The sequence below is a fragment of the Acanthopagrus latus genome, chromosome 18, assembly GCF_904848185.1.
Source record: "Acanthopagrus latus isolate v.2019 chromosome 18, fAcaLat1.1, whole genome shotgun sequence".
Lineage (NCBI taxonomy): Eukaryota > Metazoa > Chordata > Actinopteri > Spariformes > Sparidae > Acanthopagrus > Acanthopagrus latus.
The window spans coordinates 25,150,905-25,171,101 of record NC_051056.1 but is presented as its reverse complement, the minus strand read 5'-3'; the positions used below and the strand labels follow the sequence as shown (position 1 = coordinate 25,171,101).

The 20,197-nt window shown below is 40.7% G+C and overlaps 1 protein-coding gene across 1 annotated transcript; it reads left to right on the top strand.

Moving 5' to 3' along the window:
• The first annotated feature begins 1,874 nt into the window (after positions 1 to 1,874).
• On the top strand, positions 1,875 to 18,466 carry cenpi (centromere protein I). The gene is made up of 20 exons (XM_037078037.1): positions 1,875 to 2,151; positions 4,620 to 4,757; positions 5,330 to 5,448; positions 6,063 to 6,170; positions 6,811 to 6,859; positions 6,998 to 7,044; positions 7,308 to 7,397; positions 7,491 to 7,622; positions 9,154 to 9,297; positions 10,543 to 10,663; positions 10,902 to 10,996; positions 11,400 to 11,517; positions 11,715 to 11,779; positions 11,995 to 12,104; positions 13,826 to 13,961; positions 14,788 to 14,912; positions 15,358 to 15,406; positions 15,926 to 16,141; positions 17,586 to 17,627; positions 17,776 to 18,466. Exons 1-20 carry the CDS (start codon positions 1,989 to 1,991, stop codon positions 17,905 to 17,907), a joined length of 2,199 nt encoding a protein of 732 aa, XP_036933932.1. The 5' UTR covers positions 1,875 to 1,988; the 3' UTR covers positions 17,908 to 18,466.
• The last annotated feature ends 1,731 nt before the right edge of the window (positions 18,467 to 20,197 follow it).

The window sequence follows — 20,197 nt, the reverse complement described above, 5'->3', positions numbered from 1 at the left end:
CCCAGTGTTATTTGTTTTATTAGCACACTTGTCTCATGGAGACAAAGTTAATAATTAAACCCCCCTTTGATTTGCATTGGGTGCTCTTGCGTGATAATTCTGTTGTCAGCTCTTTATATAACTTCTGTCAGTCCATGTCAAGGGGCACAGTGCAGAAACTGAACTTTTATCAGATTTGGCATTAAATTAATGGCGTTATGAGGCAACTGTATCACAGAATACCCTAAGTTAATTGTTTCATTATATTTTAGATATACTTTTTCTAAGGATGCACCATCCTCCAGTTCACATCTGTCAGTTTCTGTTTGGGATCAGCACTGTTTTCCTTGTATGGGCTAAAACTTATACTTAATGTTTGACTATGGGCCAAAGCAGAAATAATTATTTGTATTGTAGAAATGATTGTATTGTGTTTTTAAAATGCAAAATGTTACTAGGACCCCTGTTCCCTCAACTGACTGACATCCCACACGAAATGTCACTGCTGACTGCAGAATGTGCCTGATTCTCTTGTCATGTTTGTCACAGCAAACCCTTCACTAATTCTATCCCTGCATGGGCAGAAAAGGACCAGGCACATGGTCACCCGAACACTTGAGAGTGAGGGGACAAGCAGTGTAACTCAGACACAAGGGTCTTTCTGTTCTGCCCTCAAAACAAAATGGAGTGATTTTGCCCCTGTGTCCCCCCCCGAAGCATGAAAACTGGACTGTAGGTCAGTTAGAGTTTGAGGGGACGCTTGAGAGGTAGGAGCCTTCTTTTGAAATTATGTATTCTCCTCCCCTGAAGAGGTAATTGTTACTGTGGTGTAGAGCAGTGTGACCAACATAAAAACATGTGATTGAATATGGCAATGAGTACATTTTTATATTTTCTGAGTCTGCACCATCCTCCAGTTCCCATGTCTGTCCGTGAGTTGTCACCAGACGTTCACCCTCTTACCTCTTCATATGGTAATTTTAAACCGATATCTGAGGCTCTTAGAGGTAAAACTCTGAAATATTCCATACAAAAAATCTCTAGAAAAATAATACAAATTTGTACAGCAGAACTTTTTTTCACCCTATTTTCTACCCCATAAATAATCTCAGCACCATTCCTGTTTTTCTTGTGACCCTTTGGGACATTTGATGAAACTACCTAGTAGTTCAGAAAGTAAATACTGTTACAACAGAATTGATGCAATATTAATAATCTAATGATATACTATATAATAATTCATCAGTCACAGGGCCAATTTTCTACATAAGTTTTTTTTAGATTAATTTTAATGCAGGACTTTCAGCTGATGTAAAGTATGTTGACATTGTTGTATTAATACTTGATTAAAAGACTTTAATACTTCTTCCATCACTGGGTGTTTGTGAAGGAGTTCCGACGCAGTTTGACTCTGCTGAAGCTGACCTATAAATAATTTCAGTTTTTAGTTTTAATCAGTTGGTCAAACGCTGGTTTCTAATGGTTTAATAATCCTTGAATTTGGGTTAATCACCCAGTGCACTCTCTTATGCTTTGTTCCCAGACAGCCTATATGAATTATGTTGTATTGATGAGGAGTTAAACTAAGACTGTTCAGTTGTGTCTTACAATCAATATAAAACAAATGTAAGGGCTTTACTGTAACAGATTATAACTCAGTTTGGCTATGAGGTCTTAAAATGTGTCGAAAGGGTCTTAAAATGTCTTAAATTTAACTTCAGGATTCCTGCACATGCCCTGATTCAGTGTCTCCTCTAACGAACACTAATTTTACACATTTATTCACACAAACAGCGGCATGAATCACATCCTCTCCTCTTGTAGTCCCTGTAGTTGGACTCGACGGCGGATGACGGCAAACGGACTACAACTCCCGAGAAGCCACCCAAGCAGGAAGGACCGTAGTGCGCAGGCGCAGAGCAAACGGTCGCGCGAAGGATTTGAGTTCGGTTTGAATGGCCGAGGACGGAGCAGGGCGCTGTGTTTTGAAACTTGGAGCAATGTAGAAGATGGCGACACAGCTAAACCTGTCGGAGCCGTCGGATTCAGACCAGTCGTCTGCGAGCGACCAGTCCGTGTCGAGCCGGAGCAGCAGCAGAGTGGCGGAGAAGAAGAAGGGGAAGAGCGAAGCCGAGGACCCGTTTGTTCTGAGCATAAAGTACTTCTCCAGAGGTAGGACCCGGCCCAGACACACACAGACAGATGGTGGCGTTACTGTTACTCCCACCAACGGAACCATCAGTGAGGTGTTGTGTCATTCAGAAAGGTGTATTGGAGACAGAGGTTTGTCTCTTTAACCCTCATTTGTAAGCTAGCAAACACCGGAGATATTGGAAACAGTTTTTTTTTTTCTGTCTCAGCACGCTCGATATAACTCGCTGTTTTCTTTGTGATGGAGCTCTCAAAACAGAAACTGCCCTTATCATTCTGCTTTGGTGAGCGATTTTTTAAAACGACTAAGTTACAACTGTGTCATATAATTCATCAAGTGATATCTAATGCAAGGAGTTTCTTCGTAACAACCAGGCTAAAGTTGTAACACTTCCTGCGGGTAAACTCAACTCAATTCAAATTAACTCAACTTTATTTATATATCACTTAACACAGAACACAGTCGATCCAGCGTGCTGTACAGAGGCACACAGGGAGACAAACATAAAGAAACTAGTGCTGATGAAATTATGATAAAATTCAGAAACAACATTGCTGTTATTATAGCAGCAATGACAATAACAACAATGGTACATGTGTAGTCATTGATGATATATTGCCTCCATATTGTAACAGCAGCAACAGCAGTAATAACAGTAGTCAGGGTAGAGCTATCTATCTATCTATCTATCTATCTATCTATCTATCTATCTATCTATCTGGTAACATGTCACAATTAATAGCCTATGAACTGAATAGTCTGAATCTGCAGAGTAACTAGTAACTAAAGTTATTAAATGAATGTTGTTATCAGAAAATCAAATACTCCAGTAGAGCTTTATTTATTTCATCACTGGTTGCTCAAAATTTTAGTTCTAAACAATGAATATTGTTCGCAAATATCAGTTTTCAGTCTCCCTTGATTTGATTAATCGGTATCACACTTGAAATGACATATTTTTACAATGGGACAATAATGTTAATAATACATTAGGCGTATGAATTGCTTTTCTAGATGCTCAAAGATGCTTTAGGAGGAAACGACAAAACAAAAAGGAACAATAAGCAATAAAAAAAACATAAAAATAATCCCTGCCCAAATAACTGCTGTTCACAATATTATCTAATAAATCATCAAAATATGCTCTATATGCTCTTAAAATGACACTAAAATACCCTTCACGCATCACAGATAGGACTCATATTTTATTTAAGTGGACATCTTTTCTCATGTTTAATGAAAAAAACTGGCTGACGGTCACAGAGATGGGAGTGCATGTTTCATGTGTTGGACTGTGAGTCAGACATCTTCCTCAGGCAGCGTCTCATCTGCCTGTCGTTCTTTAGTTTGGATTCCATTTTATTTCAACACACTCCATTTAACTTTCTTTTTTCTGGGTGGATACTATGTGCAAGCCGAGCCTTCAGCCATGGTGACAGGCTTAGGAATTTGGAATGACTGATAAAAAGTGGGCTAACATTTGTGACACTTCAAAACAAGTCTGGGGATCAATAAAAGATGTCAGAGAGCTGTACTGCTTTTTGAAGTCACTCACAAGAGGATATTCACGATTATCTTCATTATGGAAATCCGCCACGATTAACTTATCCTGAGTGTTTTGTTCTTTTTTTTTTCCTTCATGATCCGCACTAAAGTCTTTTATTGTCCCGTCCCTAATTGCCATATAAAGCCAGTAGTGAAAAACGCAGCCCTGTCGAGACTTCAGGGGGAATTACCTGGGCTGATAAAGAATCAGGCACTGTTAAAGCCTAATGAGCAAAAGAGTTTTTAGGTGACTCTTGAAAATCTTAACAGTGTGGGAGAATTATACGGTGGGAGGAAGAGAATTCTGGGCAGCGATAGAGAAAACACTATCCACATAATGCTAATTAGTCTTGGATCTGGGGACAGACAGAAGTCTTTGATCAGATCAGCTCTCTCGCAGTTTGATATGGGAACAGGATTCTGCAATATGAGAGGGGGGAGACTGTTTAACATTTGTGTGTCTCTTCTAGCCTTGTTAAAAGTCCTGCTGTTGCATTTTGGAACATTTGAAGACGAGATAAGCAAGTCTGAGTGATACAAAATAAAGTGAGTTGGATAGAGAGGATATGGAGGCACGGATGACGTTCTAGATGCCTAAATAACCAAACGATATTTCAAAACATTTTTGGATTTGCCTCTAGATGACATTAGTGTCTTTCTGATGCTCCACGAGGAGACAAATACTAAATATTTTATGGTGGATTCTACACTTAGTTTAACTGTAAAAGCTTGCAGTTTTGTTGTGCCAGTGAGTCAAGTGCAGTTAATGGATTTTCTGGAGAAAATACTGGTGTTTTTGTTCCAGCAGACAGTTTGTAGAGTAACAGATCATCTGCTGTCATGTCGCGCAGCATCAACATAAGAGTAAAACTTCCTGTTGTGAGTACTTGAACATTTTTAAAAAAACAAATACACACTGTGATGTCTGCCTTCCCTCCTGTAGTTGAAGCAGGTACTCCTGTGCACGGGAACGATGAGGTGGAGAGACACCTGGTGCTGGTGGAGACGGTGGCCTACAGCAAAGGACTCCCACCGGAGGCCATCTCTGTTCTGCTGGAGTTTGCCATGAGCCTCCGTATGGGTAAGACAGTCACTTAACAGCAGCTGTGTAGGTGTTATTTAATAGCATTAATTTATCGTTCTTAGCAGAAGGAATCAGCCTGTTTGTGCTGTCCATCTATCCACACCTACATAGATCCTTCCCCCTCTTCAGCGCTTAACCTGTGCAGGGTCATAGTGGGCTGGAGTCTGTCCCATCACATACCAAACAAGTGTACACCTTGGACAGGTTTCCAGTTTATCACAGGGCTGAACCAGTCACGGTCTTGTTCACGCCTCAGTCAGTTTAAATATGCCAGTCGTAATCTCTGAGCCACTGGACCTGCAACACCATCTGGTAGTTTTAGTGCCATTTAAATGACGAGAATGCTGCAGCAAAGTATCACTCCTGTAGTAGAACTCATGTAAACTGATAAGAGCACACAGTCTGAATGCATTTCATAAACATTGTCTGGCTTCTATACAAACATGTAGATACTTACATGCAAAGAAAAGTGAGTTAATGTCGAGGACAGCTGGAATTTTTCCTGTCAGTCTTAATGTTTGCTTCCTATAGCTGATTTTTTTTTTTTTTCAATGAATTTCTGTCTGTAGGGACGACTCTATGTGCCCGCGTGCTGAAATGTCTGATTCCTGCCACTGTGGTGCCTCAGGAGGCTGTTGTTCGAGCAGTGGTCTGGCTGGGTGTTGGCAAAATACCTATGAGCACACAAGTAAGTGCAAGTCATTTTTATTTGCAATTAGAAATGTTAAGGATTAAACTCAATGGGTTGTTACTGTGTTACTCAGTTTTGTTGAGCAGTGGTAGTAGTGCTGGACGTTGGTGGTTAGTTTATTTAAGTGGACTCAATTTCTAAACTTGCTTATAGTCATAAAATTTGGGTCTTTTGGACTGGTGTGGAAAAACTGGCCTGGTTCCTTCACAAAGAAATCCACAGTCCAGCAACACCAAACAACTTCATCAAATCGTCCACAGGCTTTTAAAGGCAGAGGAAGATGGGGAAGCTCTTATTTTGACATCATGTTACAATGGAAAAGTGATTAATGTATGTAGTTTGCGACAGATTGTGATATTGACCCTTTAAAAACAATTTTTTAAACCCAGTAGCTAAATTTAGCTCATTAAATTAAATAATGCTAAACAGAATCATAATTCAAAACTACCTTTGCTCCCTTATCTTTTTCATGAATAGATTAATTCATTCAGTGAGTGCCTTTTAGTCTTGTAGCTTGAATTACATAATATTTCAGATATTTAGTTGACCTGCTTTTTTAAAAAGCTTTTAGTAGCTCAATGTTTGTGCTGACCTGTGTGTCCAATTCTCAGATTCTTTTCATAAAGTGGGTGTTGACCATGTTTGACATGATTGATGGAAAGGACCAACTTCGAGCCATCTACGGCTTTATCTTCAGTTTCGTCACAGAAGAAAATCTGGTATGTATGCTGATGATCATTACCTTGTTGTAGAAGTGGCTCTATATGAAGCCAACAGACACCTGAATTAATTCATTTCCAGTGAAAAGGAATAGGATCGTGTTTGAGCTGAGTATCCCTTTTTTATTTTTGTAATACTGTGACACAATATCTTCACCGCAACAAACAGACACAAAAATAAGTACCACGGTATAAATATTAGATCATATTTCCCACCAATTTGATGTAACAAGATGTTAAGCAACATCTGACAGCATTGTTTCTTAAATATTATTCATGCCGTTGAGCAATAAATGAATACTTGCCATTTAAATATTGATTGGAATGAAAACAAATCTCACCGTTAATTAATGCTGTGCTGGTTTTTGCTACTGTGTTGTCACCTGAAATCCCCTCGTCTCTGGGAAAGTGAACACTAACAGATATTTTTTTGGGTTTTCTTCAACAAAGTCATTCAGATGAATCAGTAGAATTGTTAACTGGAACAGGTCTCGTTCCCTCTCAGTTGTTGTTTGTTCACATGTGAAGGATTGCCTTCTTACAAGTGAAATGAAATGAGTGCAACACTTAAGATGTGATATTGGATCTAGTGAGAATTGCTGAGAGATGCGAAGTAATTATGTTTTGTCGCATTTTTCAGTGTCCTTTTATCTGCCATCTGTTATACCTTTTGACCATAAAGGAAAGTGGTAAGTCATTTTCACACCTGAAATATGATCCATTTATTTAGCGTTTTCCTCAATTTTCTAGTTATTTCCTCTTTCTTTTAGTGTTCTCATCACTTCTGAAAGCATTATTAACTGTTTCATTTTTTTCCCTCATTGTAGTTCGAGTCTTCAGAGTCAGGAAGCTTCTGGAGCTGCAGTCTAAACTGGTAAACATCCTGCTGATTTGAAGTTCTGTGGAATCATTTATCAAAGATACCAAGCTATTTCCTTACTCAGGATCTGTTTAGTGCTAAATTGCTGAATATGTTTTCTACACTCTGTTCATTATACTCACAAACGTTTACCCTCAGTAAGTGATTGGTTGTTGTCATATTTTGCATTATTAAGAAAAAACATCCATCGTAAATGGGAGATTTGGAGTACAAAGCTGTCTCATTAAACATGCTGACGTTTGCTCTTGTCTCCTCAGGGACGGCAGCCGTTCCTCATGCACCTTCTGTCACTTTACAAAGTCTTATGTCCAGAACTGGTGACTCTCTCCATTCCATCACGGATGAGGGTTTGTTCCGTTAATGCTCATTCTACTGTAACAATACTGTATGACTTTCATCTCTACAGCACCAAAGGAATTATATGTTTTGTTTTTTTACAGAGTGGGTTCAGGAACCACAATTCCACATGGAAGTCGACATTGATGGGTGTCCAGAAGAGGAACGGTTCCCAGGCTGCCTCGAGCATCGGTCTGGCTTTCACGATTAAAGATAAGGCCAGCTCGAGGAAAAGGGTATGGAAGTCTATTTAAAGAGACAGTTCACACCCCTGAATCATAATTGGATGTTTTTCCTCAAAGCTGTAGTGCTATTTATCCATCCAGATTATACCGATGTGAGCTGTGGCGCTTTGGACGGATCTGCCGCAGGGATTTCTGCCTCCCTGTGAATATAATGGAACTAGACGGCACCCAGCTTGTGGTGCCAAAAAGTACCTCTGAAAAACTCTGCAGGAATGTCTCTCTTTATAAATCATGACCCGGTTACTCAAGTTTAATCCACAGAGCTTGTTCACCGCACAGAAGAAGCGTGCATCTACTTTTGGGAAGCTTCTATGTTTACTAAGCTTAAGCCAAGATAGCACTACAGTAGCTGTGGGCTCAATTTATTTTCGATTCGCCGATCCTGGAGAAATTTGATCTGGGACCTCAGTTGGTACCAATGTTTCACCAAGATTATCTAGTAATGTGAGGGGTGTACAGATCCAGTCGTAAACCTCCCCAAACTGCTTAGAGACTCCTCTGGACTGTATCGGCTGACTGAGTTCGATTGTCATTACATCAGTACTTCCAGAATGGCCAAAGAGAGAGATATCCCGGAGCAACCGTAAAGATTCAAGCCCCTGAGGCTAATGTTAGCTACCATACTACTTCTGACAAATGAAAACTGACATTTTAGTCTCACCTCCAGTTGTTGCTGAAGAGTAGAAAACCCATATTGACGTATCTCCCGAAATATTTTCTCCTCCAGACCTGTTTTTCTTCTGCTTTTTTCTCACTACAAAGTACCAACGCTCCTCCAGGAAGTTGTTGTTGCCCCAGTCTCCATTTTGTCTAATTCTGTGTTCCAATAAGATCACAGAAGAGGGATCATGTGAAGTGGTGCATCACTCCCCCGGCACCATAATCTTATTAACATCCTTTAGTGTGTGATGCACCTTTTTTCTAAGTCTTGTATTGTGTGCAGGTTGAAATAACAACCTCTGTGAAGATGCTCCTTATGTGCTTGATGCAACCCGATTAAAAAATGGTTAAGATCTTGAAACATCGATAGTGTAAGCCTGACCTTAGTTAGCAAGCTTCTCGTCCATGAGTATGTGCGCACTCTGTACTTTGGTGCTAATGGCAGGTGTAGTTCAGTTGAAATTAAATATTTCCTACATGAAACTCACAACAAGGTTTGTGGATTATCTTGAGTAACCAGTTCAAGGCTTCTGGAAAGAGACATTGAGTGTTTCAAATGTAATGTTTTGTCAAGTGCCATCTAGTTGCATTGTTTCTAGAGAAGGCAGACATCTCTAATGGCGATATCTCCAAAAGTTGGCAACTCACTCCAAAACTATTAAGATTTATAAAGAGCACTACAGGTTTGAGGATTAATTGCCCCTTTTTGAAATGATTGCAGGGAGTGACAAGTCCAGAAGAAAAGACCAAGCACCGTATCTATTACATGGAAAACATATAAAAGTTTGTACATATAAAAGTTGCTAGCCAAGGCCTTTGATTTCTTCAATATTTATTGTTGTTTTTTCTTCATCCTTCGCAGAAACACGGCCACCTGCAACTGCCGGCGCTGAGTTCTGTAGTCAATAAACAGCCTCAGTCTGAGCCTTCCTCAAGCAGAAAGCTGGTCCCACTGGTGCAGCTGCGCTCCTTCGCTCAGCTGCTGGAAAATATGCACCATATAGAGGTAATTTCTCCCAGGACGAATCTCTGAGTTCTGCATCTGTGGGGTGCCACCCCCTGCCTCTTTACTGACTCTCCCCTCAGTCAGCTTCCACAGTTCAGCTGATATGGTTAGTCTCATGGCCCCAACACAGCTGGACTGGGAACAGATGGAATATCGTTTAAGCGTTAAGTGTAAAAAATCATTAATCATGTAAGCAGCTAGATTCTCTGTGTAATTCGAAGTCTGCTACATGGTGATGTGTCCTCACTGCCACATGGTGGTGCTGTGTCACTGTGACAATATTTTCTGTAAATTGTTCTTGGCTCCAAACAGCTTTTGTCCAAGAGAAGCCACAGCAGAAATGGCCCGGGGCTGTAATTTGTTTATCAGATTAGAGCATAAACGAGCATCTTGTGCACAATGCTTGTTTTTAACAGGCCTTTTTACAGATATCATCAGTAATCTATCCCGTATGAGTAATGAAAGCAAAAGACCTGAGATGTGATGTATCAGAGTTGGTCATTTAGAGAGCCCTCTCCATAAATGTCTATTTGCCCTGCAGATTCAGTGTCTTGATAAACTAATATAAGTCATTTTAAATGGCTCGCGGACTTTTATGCGTCATGGTGCATAAATCCACCTCTTTCAGTGCCCACAAAGCCAAACATGGGCAGTAAGACTTTTACTCTAGTTTGCTGCGTCCCAGGAAAAGATAGACGAGAAAATCCAATCACACTCGTAAAATTATTCAGCAGAGGCATTGACAAAGGATCATTGATTATTTCCTTCATTGCCTGCGCTGCTGTTTTCAAAAGGCGAATAGAGCTTTCTCAGTTTAATGATACAGTAGCTCCATAATTATCGAAGAACTGAGCTGTGTCCATTCACAGTCGGTCTTATCCTCATTCTAATTTATTTATTATACTGACAAAGTCACCATATTGGGAGGCAGCTGTTCACACACAATAAGGGACTGTATAAACTATCCAGAGTGATGGAAGAAATGTCCCAGTGCTGGCATTAGGAGGATTACTGGGTACTGAAGAATTAGCCCAGTAGCGGATTGCTGGCGCGCTCGATGAAAACAAGGACATGAGCATCAGTTTATTCTTGAGACAGATTTGAAACAGACTTTTTTTTTTTTTTAATGCGATATTTGACCTTATTGTTTATTGTACCTCTTCTTTGCTTTAATGCCCGTGTAATGATTTTCTCCATCACAGTTTCTTGAATGTTTTTCCTTTTTCTTATTTTTACCTCCACCAGCTGCCCGCTCAGATGGGCTCACTGCTGGGCTCCAGTCTGGCACTGCAGTACCTGGACTTCGTGCAGGATGAGTCTGCCCTCCTACGCCTCAACTTCTGGCTAGGCTACGCTCTTTACGAAGGTAAGGGAGGGGGCGGGAAGGAACTACCGAACTGCTGTGACATCCTCTGTCAGGAATGCTCATGCAAAGCAAAGACCTTGGGTTGAACCCTAACACATTACCTAGTTGGCATATCAAAGAGATTCTCTCTGAGAGGCTTTAAAGGGGCTGGATGAGGCCGAATATGAAATCATATGTTGTTTTTACACTTTGGCTTCTTCACTCGATAAATACTTGTTTTTTCCTTCTTCTTCTTTAGAATTTCTGTTCTGCGGCGATGGAGGAGGCTTCCAGAATTCAGATGAAGCGCTGCAGTTTTTGAACAAGTTGCTGTCCACAGAGAACTTTCTCCAGGTGAGTCTTACTTTTCAGCCATCCCACACCTGTCATTCACTCTTGTCATGTGTTCATCAACCTGCACCTTTCTTACTTCCTGTGGTGTGTTCACTGTCATCATGTCAAATCTGCAAGGCTAATGAAAGCCGCTGACAGACAGGCTGAAAGATTCAATAATAAAAGACATCTGATTACCTCTATAGCCTATAATTCTGCATCATGATGTGGGAGATTAAAATAAAGTGTTTATCAGTAATTATTTTACTCATTCATAATTTAAATAGCGCTTTCATTAAGTTCACTGTCTTTTCAGTGGGTAATTGCAAAAACTACATCATCAATCTTATATTTCACTGAATTGTGTTTATTGTGGACTGAATAAATTGGGATTTCATGATGATTTGTCACATTGCTCCATCAGGGCGGGTTCACCAGTTCAGAGGCGTTTCTCTACAAGTTCCTCACAGTTTGGGACGGCTCCCTCCTCCGCCCACAGATCCTCGCCCTGCTGAGCAACATTCCCGTTGTTCCCAGTTCCCGTGAGTTTTGCTTTCAGACTGCGTGTTTCTCTCCATGTTTTTTGTTATCACCATCTCAGATAAACATACAGTATATAAGTGTTTCCCTGACCTCGCTCTCTTTCCTCTGTCAACATCAGTTATGCGGTGCTGTATCTTAGAAATTTGCATCGTGTTACGTTGATCACAACCTTAACCTTCTGTCTCTCCTGCTGCAGAAATTGGACGGCTTCTTTTTGAGCCCCTCATGCAGCTCTTCTTCACGTCCTCCGTGTTTTTCAAGGTAAGCTTTCCGCTCTGAGGCACGAGCAGAATGAATTGTGCCTCTGCTACTGTACAAGAATTACAAAACCTTATGGTTGAAGTTAATAGAAATGAAGCGGTGGTGTTTGTTTTGTAATTATAAAACACTCATGAGTCCCGTATTGGCTCAGTGTTTAAATGACTGCATGCTTTGTGATTCTCCTCTTTGACTTGTGTGTGTGTGTGTTTCTGCAGTGTGGACTGGTGGAGTGTCTAAACAGTATGCTCCTAAAGTGGCTGACCTGGCACTCGGTGTACGCGCTGGAGGACGACTTGGACATCAGCCTCAAGAGCTACACCTCCATGTGAGTCTCAGAGGCTGTTTACATGTAATATTACCATCAAAACACACAGGAATTTCACATGTGCAAACAATACATACAGCTGCACGAGTCGACATTTACATGTGGTTTCACATGTAATCCAAGAAGTTTCACGTCTTTTTCACGTGATATATGTGATCACATATGTTACCACATGTTGAGGTTCACACTAATGTAAACTGCAGGTGTACTGGATGTTAGCAGTACACTGTTTCAACTAACCATTGAACATGTAACTGCATCATCCCCCAGACTCTCTTGTAGAGTGCGTTGTCAAATAGTTGTTGCATGAGAAAAGAAACGTAACAAACTTTTGTGAAATGGTCACAACAAATTCAAAAGCATTTGTGGGGTCTAAATTCAGCATTTAATGTAATGCAGCAAGTTGTTTCTTTCCTTGTCAGAACTGTCCGTATGTTGAGGCTTCTGCTTTCATTTCTGAAGTGCGTCTTGCCTCCAAACTGCTGTTTGAACACACCCCTTGTGACCGATTTCACCATTTTCACTGAATCTATAAACATTTCATCAACAGTAAATATGTCAAACTTGTAGACAGGAACTGATATAAACTACGTCTGTGTCTCCTGTGGAGAAAGTCCCCAGAGTCCCTTAAGAATTACTCAATTTTCGAGAGTTGTTGCATTAGAAAAAAACTGTATGAACTTTGTGAAACGCTGTCTACAACACATTCTTAACTATTTCACCCGTTTTGTTAATTTGGCAAATGTTATACATGAAGACGTTTCTGTCTTGTGTGACTGCTTGTTCTAGCTATTTATGTCAACAGATCAGAGATCCAATCATAAGCGGTCACTTAAGTCACATGTCCAGATCCGTGTTAAAGCCAAGTCTAACCTGCTCAACACTGTCTACTTGTGATCAGATCACTCATGGTGGGAGTTAATACCAGGTCTGAGTTCCCTCTTATATCTACTTCCTGCTACTTGTTTGTGCCCTGAGCGCAAACAAGCAATAGACCTGAAACACTTTGTGTATTTACTTCAGAGCATAAGGGTTATAGCTTGTTTTTGGAGCCAAGAAATGCTAAGATGCCTGCCTTCTCACACCTAATCAGTTCCTACAGATGTAATAAAAGTATTGAGGTGTTGCTTCAGTTTTATTTACTGTGGCTTAGTGTAATAAAAACAGCACTCCCTGTTATAGGCGTCCCAGATGACTTGCCCACTGTTGTTCCAAATACGAGGCTTGATGGTGCTATTAATTTATTACAAACATTGTCACAACATTTTTTTCTTATTCTATAAGATGAAATGTGGACTGGAGCCCCACACTGGTTTATATAGTAACATTTTAGCTTTAATTTAAGCGATCTATGATCCCCAAATAAACCCAGCTAAGGCAGAATTGTGTATTGACGCGTTTTCTCTTTTGGTTTTTAGCTCAGTTAACTAACAGATCCCTTGATTAAAACTGGTTTGGAGACAGAAACAACGCCAATATCCAGTTAAATTATTTTCCATCTTCCAAATGAAGGGGTGGAGCGGGTGTCAATTATGTTTTTAATACCTGAGCTTCATCAGTATTGAGCTCTCGCACATGAAACTCTACAACAAATGATCCTATTAGTGCTGAGATCCATTTAAATTCACTCTGGTATTTAGCCAGAGGAAGCTATAACTCAGCCTCATTCCTAGCTGTGATTAAAGTTTCTGTGTGACTCTCTGCTCTGCCCTCTGTCCTAGAAACATGACTTTGTCGGGGTTCAAGGATTCAGTGATGGATCTGGTTCACTTTGTGGGTCAGCTGGCCTCGGTGGGCCTTCAGCTTGAAGGCTGCCACTCTCTCCTCCTCAGCTTTACCCTGGACTTCTACGAGACGGTAAATGAGCTGATGATGAATGTGCTTCGTCAGGCGAGACCCAACCTGTGCATGGGCTTTACTGGTGCTTCTAACTGGCATCACTTCATTTAAAAATGTGTTTTGCTTATTGTTGTTGTTTTCTTGGGTTTCACATTGATCTGATGACTGAATCTTTAACTGATTCTTGAATTGTATCAATAAGCTGCACAGTAGATGTATTCTGAAAACTATAAGTAATGTTTTTGGTTCAAAAGAACACATTTGGCACAAATTACTATTCCATCTTGATAATTTTTTATATCTTGAAAGGTGTCTGGAGGGGACCTTTAACATGACTAAGATTAAAATCTCCTTGTCAGAGGTTTCCTATTCAAGTCGCAGCAGCAGCACAGAGACAGAAAAAAAATAAAAGCTACTAATCCTACAAGACAGAAAAGAATTAGAAAACATGGAAAGAATTATTTATGATCATACTGTAGATGAGATTAAAAGGATGATATAAACACACCTGCTGCTGACCTGTTGTGCTTTGGTCATAATCACAATACTCTTAACTCAACAGGACAGACACTGAAGGTTTGGATTGATTTCAGGTGACAAAGGAAAGTTTCAAGAGTGCGATGAGATGAAGTTATGTCTGATTGAAGCATTTTGCAATCAAGAGCTGCAGATCATATGAACATTTTTCTTCTCTTGCTCAGAACTAAATTTTGGAAACAGAGACGGGCTCCATGTTTCAGCAGTTCTCATCTTTATTTGGAACAACAAAATGCATAAATACGAAGATAAGATGCCAAGAACAGAATTATAGAATATAAAGTCACCAGTTTCTCTCCTCCCTCAGGTGTGCGACATGTTTCTGAAGTATGGCCTCCCCCTGGTGGTGATGCCTCCACCTGGAGTTTTTTACCCAACCCTGTTCGCCACGGACCCCATTAGTGTAGACAGACTGGCCTACATCATGTACAGGTGGGGACTCTTCATCTCCTTCGTATAACCTGCTGTAAGCCCATCACGATGCGTACGTTAACCACTGCCTTAATGTGGCGAGTGGCATGTTGATGCATATTTGATGGCAGAACAGGACGGGAATCGAATGACGTGACTGTACTCAAATGTTAATGTGTGATTTACGATAATGAGAGGCTAAGAGGCAATACACTTAAGCCCTCTCCCCTTTTATGTCGGATTCAGGCCTCACTTTAATAACACAAATCCGCACAGTGTCGGCTGATTGACGACACCCCAGGGTGGTGAAGTAATTCTACCAAAGCTGAGCGTAGAAATTCCACGGAAAAAGAAAATTGGAACGTAATTGCATTATATTTTTTGACGGAGCAGAAAGAACAAGCAGTTTTGTGGTGATCACATAACTCACCAACCTTTTCCCTGATTCTTTGTTTTTTTTGTTCAGGTACAAGGTGAACCTGGCTTCAGCCAAGAGTCAAGAAAAGCTCACAGAGGTAAAAACAAACTGCTTTTTGATTTGCATTGCAAGAATTCATTCTGGTCCTGCGCACTAAGCACTCGACATACGATGACGTGGAGGAAATTATGTTTTATTAGCACTGATTTGATTAGAAGGGCTCATTTAAACCATTTCTTGTGATTGCATTTATATTTCAGGCATTTATCCGTAGCTCTCTTCCATAATGACCTGCTGTACGTTGAGATTTATTTTTAATAGATTTTTACATCTCTCAGTCCGGCCCTTTAGGTTTTCACAAGCATCCGCCCACAGCTGATAACCTTTAATACCCTCAGAGAAAAGTTGTTGATATTTTAATATATCTGGCACTGCGAGATGTGAATTTACAAGTGCATGTCAGGTCGCCAGTAGACTCGCCTGGAAATGTCAGTGGCACTCTTTATTAAGAAAAGTGGAGTTGGTAAATGGCATGCAAATGAATTTGCACAACAAACATCAGATGTGAAGATCTTCAGAACTGGAGAGAGGTTTAGTTTGTTCTTTTTATCACCAGGCCTTTCACATCAGCAGTCAGACGTTCCACGAGTTCAACCGCTACGTAATCGTCATGGTCAACAGCCTGTGGAACTCCAGGATGTTTAAACCAGACATGGATTTAAAGCTGAGAGAGGAGCTGCTGCTCAAGAGCAGCGTACCACAATACTGGGCGAGCTTCGACCTCATCCACCACCCCGCCTTCATGAGCTACGCTGTCGACTTTCACCAGAAGGTGAGTGTGGACCGTTTTGGATGATTTAAAGATATTTGAGTTGCATCGAACCTGTTTCAGCCCAAAACAGACATAGGAAATAGACCATTTTTCAGCGTACCTCCCCTCCAGGCATTTTCATGTTGGTGCCAAGGAACCTTTAAACAAAGAAAAGTCATTATGTCACTGACTCTTTCCTTGGTGCCAGACTGAGGTGTCAGCTTTATTGAAGTTAATGGGAGATGCATGAAGGAACACACTAGACCCAACTACACTGTACGACTGCTGGTGAAGAAATGCCTCCATAAAATGAAAGAAGTGAACTCAAAATGTGTATTTTAATGTTCTGGAGGCATTTCTTAATCAGAAGTCGTACGATGCAGATATGTTGACTTCAATACAGCTATGCCATGGACCAATTATACAAACTAATGTCAGATACCCCAAATCACAATAGCCATTTACAGACTGTAAGGGCCCAAATTCTTCTTGTTTTGATTAATGCTGGTAAACCAAAAACAAGAATTAAAATCAGTTTATATGATGGAATTGGGACATTAAAATGTGGCAAAGGCAACCAACAGTTTTCTGCTTTTAGTGTGAAGGTGTTTCTCCGAGCCCCCCCCCCAGATGGCTACTTTACCCCTCTGGCTGCTTTCTCCATATCTTTTAGGAAAACCCTGCAATTTGAGGTATTTCATTTCCCGCTGGTAAGGGAAACATATCAACCGGGGAACAGACACCGGCAGTCTCCACTGAGAAAATGCTCGTCCGTTCACTCTTGTCTTACCTCGATTTCAGTCAGTCTCTCTCTTCCTGCCTCCTCCATCAGCAGGAGTTGAGTTTCCACAGTTATTCCAGTTGTTCCACCGTTAACAGAGGATATCAACCTTTGGAAAACACAATGCCTCTGCCTGGTCTGGTTGTGTAATCGAAGATGTGCTTCTATTGTGCCATAATTCAGTGTTCATTTTTGCGGCAAAAGTTGAGCTGGTGGGAGGCCGAAGAAACACAGTGAAATCGAGGCAATCTGAACACGGATGGCGTCATTTTTCTGCAGCCATCACACTCATGCAGTCAGTATTTACTCCAGGATGATAAGTAGGAGCTAAAAAGTTGTCTGTCAGTTTAAAAAAAAAAAGAAACTCCTTGAAAGCTCTGCTTATTTTCATGGGCTGTGATGGATGCAGTGTGCAGCCAGTCGGTACAGTTTGGTTAATAGACTTGCAGGCAAGACAAGGAGACAAATGTGGAATTAATGCATCTTTCATAGAAGATACATTAATACAGAAGGACATTTTATTATTAATGGGCGCCGCATGAGACGTTGTCTTCATCATGTTTAATAATACACGTGCCTTTTTTTGGTTCGATCCCGCTCTAACATCCAGCAGTGATCTTATGAAATATAACTGGGTGGGCTGACGATGAATATTAATGATCTCTCTCTCTCTCTTTACACCAGTGTTGGCCGGAGAGAAAGGACATGGACCTCAATTCCATAAAGGTACGAAGGGTCTCCTTTGCTTGTTCTAACGGAGTTCACATGTAGTTTGATGTGCGTCAGTCATATTTTCAGATCGAGACAGATTGCTTTGATCGTAGAAATCTTTGGATGTCGGTGATGAAACTGTCTCCGTCTGTGTGCGTTGCAGGATTCAAAGCCGTGGATCTGGTACCTGGAGTATTTGTTCACTCAGGGCTACGACGGCTTCAAACTGTTTTTTCAGAGCAACATCAGCCAGAAGTCGGCAGCAGACGACGAGCAGGACGAAAGCCTGTCTTAGACTCCTCCTCGCGAGACACTTGCAAACGACCCAGGTGTCTTTTTTTTGAACACATCTCCAAGTTGAACTTTTTTTTTTATTGTCAGTTCAGCCACAATAGACAATAATGCCCTGGTGGCCGGTTGCCTGAAACAGCATCAGTAGTCTGTTTAAGTTCAGTGAACACGAGGAACGATGTTGTGTTTATTGCAAAGTTAAAAAAACTCATTCTAACTCACGTTCATCTTACAGTTGGTAAGACTTTTATATCACAAAAATAAATTACTTTATGGCTTATAATGCAAATGACTGCAGACAAACATAAATTATTCTTTGTAGATTTGTTTTTTGGTTGTTGCAATAAACACACTCTCATTCTTTGTGTGATGGCAACACACTGACATTGAACCAGCTACTACATTGGAAAAACATTTTTCTTTAGCTTACTGTTTGTTTTTGTGTAATATATTCTTGTACAGCTTTGCCACCTGCAAAATCTGACTTTTGTACATTGTTGAAAATATAAGTGTTGGACTAACCTTACTTTAGAAGCAAATACAATTAACCTAGTGTCTTAAAAGCTGGCTCATGGTCTTGATTTCTTTTACCGCTGACAGTATTCTTATTTGAGGCACTCACTCAATTTTGCCAGCTGGAAAACAGCATTTTGATTTAATGGAAGAACCCGTCCGGGTGGTTATTAGACCTCTGGATCCTCGGCTACTTTCGAAGATGCGAGCTGAATTTATTCACTGCCGGGTACATGCGGCAATCAGAGAACATGTCAAATACTTGGATTTCTGTTTTCGTAAAATTTCTTTTGGAAGTTACACAAAAAGAAAGGGTTCAGGAAACCTCTCCAGGCAAAAACAATGAAAACAAAAGTACATTGTCACTGTTTTAGGTCTGAAACTAACGATGACGAGTCCGTCAGTCATGTGCAGGGCCGCCCACAGTTAAGTTCGATACGGCCCGCCAGATCTTAACAGTAGAAATGACGTGCAAAACTCACTGAGGGACCCAGCGGCCATTTTATCCAGAGGTTTTTATTAAATAATGGCTACTTTAGGTCTCATAACTGCAGCATATCGCGACATTTAAGCAGCAATAACGAAAGCCGTAGATGTAAAGCAGACAGGACAGAGGAAACTCTCTGAGGGAAACGGATCTAAAATGGATATTTCTAGACAGCTCAGTGTTCAGGATTCATCAAGAGGGGCCTATTTTCTGAACCTTAACCACCTGTTTGCCTCTGTGGACCTGCAGAAGAACATTAATTAACATCAGATGCTGACCGAACCTGTCGGCCGGTCAACTTTTCATGTTCAGTCTAGTTAAGATGCTGCGAATCGCGTGTCAGGAAATGCACATCTCGTTCCTGCTGCTGGAGGATCGCTGCAGGCAATGTAGCTAATATTTCCCTCATCAAATATGTATTATTTCACCCACCAGCATCCCATCAGCTATTAATCAGAATGTAAATTTCTATGACCAGGGGACCTGATCTGCGATTATCCTACAGATATAACTGTGATCTCTATATATGAAGACTAAAGCAGTAAATTTAGGGAGGGCTTCGCCGTCGTTATACACCGCTACTTGTTTTCCTGGCTGCCGAGTAAAAGTATAGTTTACAAAAGTAGTGGAATAATAAAGCAGCAAACAACTGCTGCTGTGTTCCGGTTTGGATCAGAACAGAACTTATTATAAATATCTCTGTTTTGACCTTTAATAAAAAAATATGAGCTTTTCAAAAGGCAGAAAAACATCAGCAGAGTGGGCATGGAGCGAGTTGGCGTCTGAAATAAATGAAAATGAAAAATGCATCCTGACCTTGGGTTTTTTTCGAACATTTTTAAAATATTTTCATGACTCAGTGTTTGGCTTGTTGTGATTATATACTACAGAAGTTCGAGGATACCCTGAAAGTTATTCTTTCCAGAGTCACGAGGTGTTTTCCTGGACTGCACAAGAAAAGCGTCAGCGAAGCAAGAGAGGAGAAGTAGTTCCAGTAGTGGGAACGGCTCTTTTTAGTTGCAGGATCTTCAGCTAATATAACATATAATTTAAGATGTAATATATAATATACCAACTCTACACGTTAAACTGTGTTTACAGGTCACGTGGAGTAAAACTGCATCTGTGAAAAAGAAAGTTTAACAGATTTTGTAGCTCCAGAAGAAGCTGCCTGTAATCTGATAAACTGCTTCCAGTGATGTCACTCAGGGGCTCCGTTGCTTTGTGGGTAATGTAGGCGCCACAGGGTTTGACAAGCAGCCCACTGGTCTAGACTTATGCACTCCCATAACAC

Excerpts from the sequence above, each read along its gene's own strand:
- cenpi (XM_037078037.1), top strand. The coding sequence starts at position 1,989 with ATGGCGACACAGCTAAACCTGTCGGAGCCGTCGGATTCAGACCAGTCG. Across the intron at positions 7,045-7,307 it reads TGGAGCTGCAGTCTAAACTG|GGACGGCAGCCGTTCCTCAT; the intron begins GTAAACATCCTG and ends TTGTCTCCTCAG. Across the intron at positions 11,780-11,994 it reads CGTCCTCCGTGTTTTTCAAG|TGTGGACTGGTGGAGTGTCT; the intron begins GTAAGCTTTCCG and ends GTGTTTCTGCAG.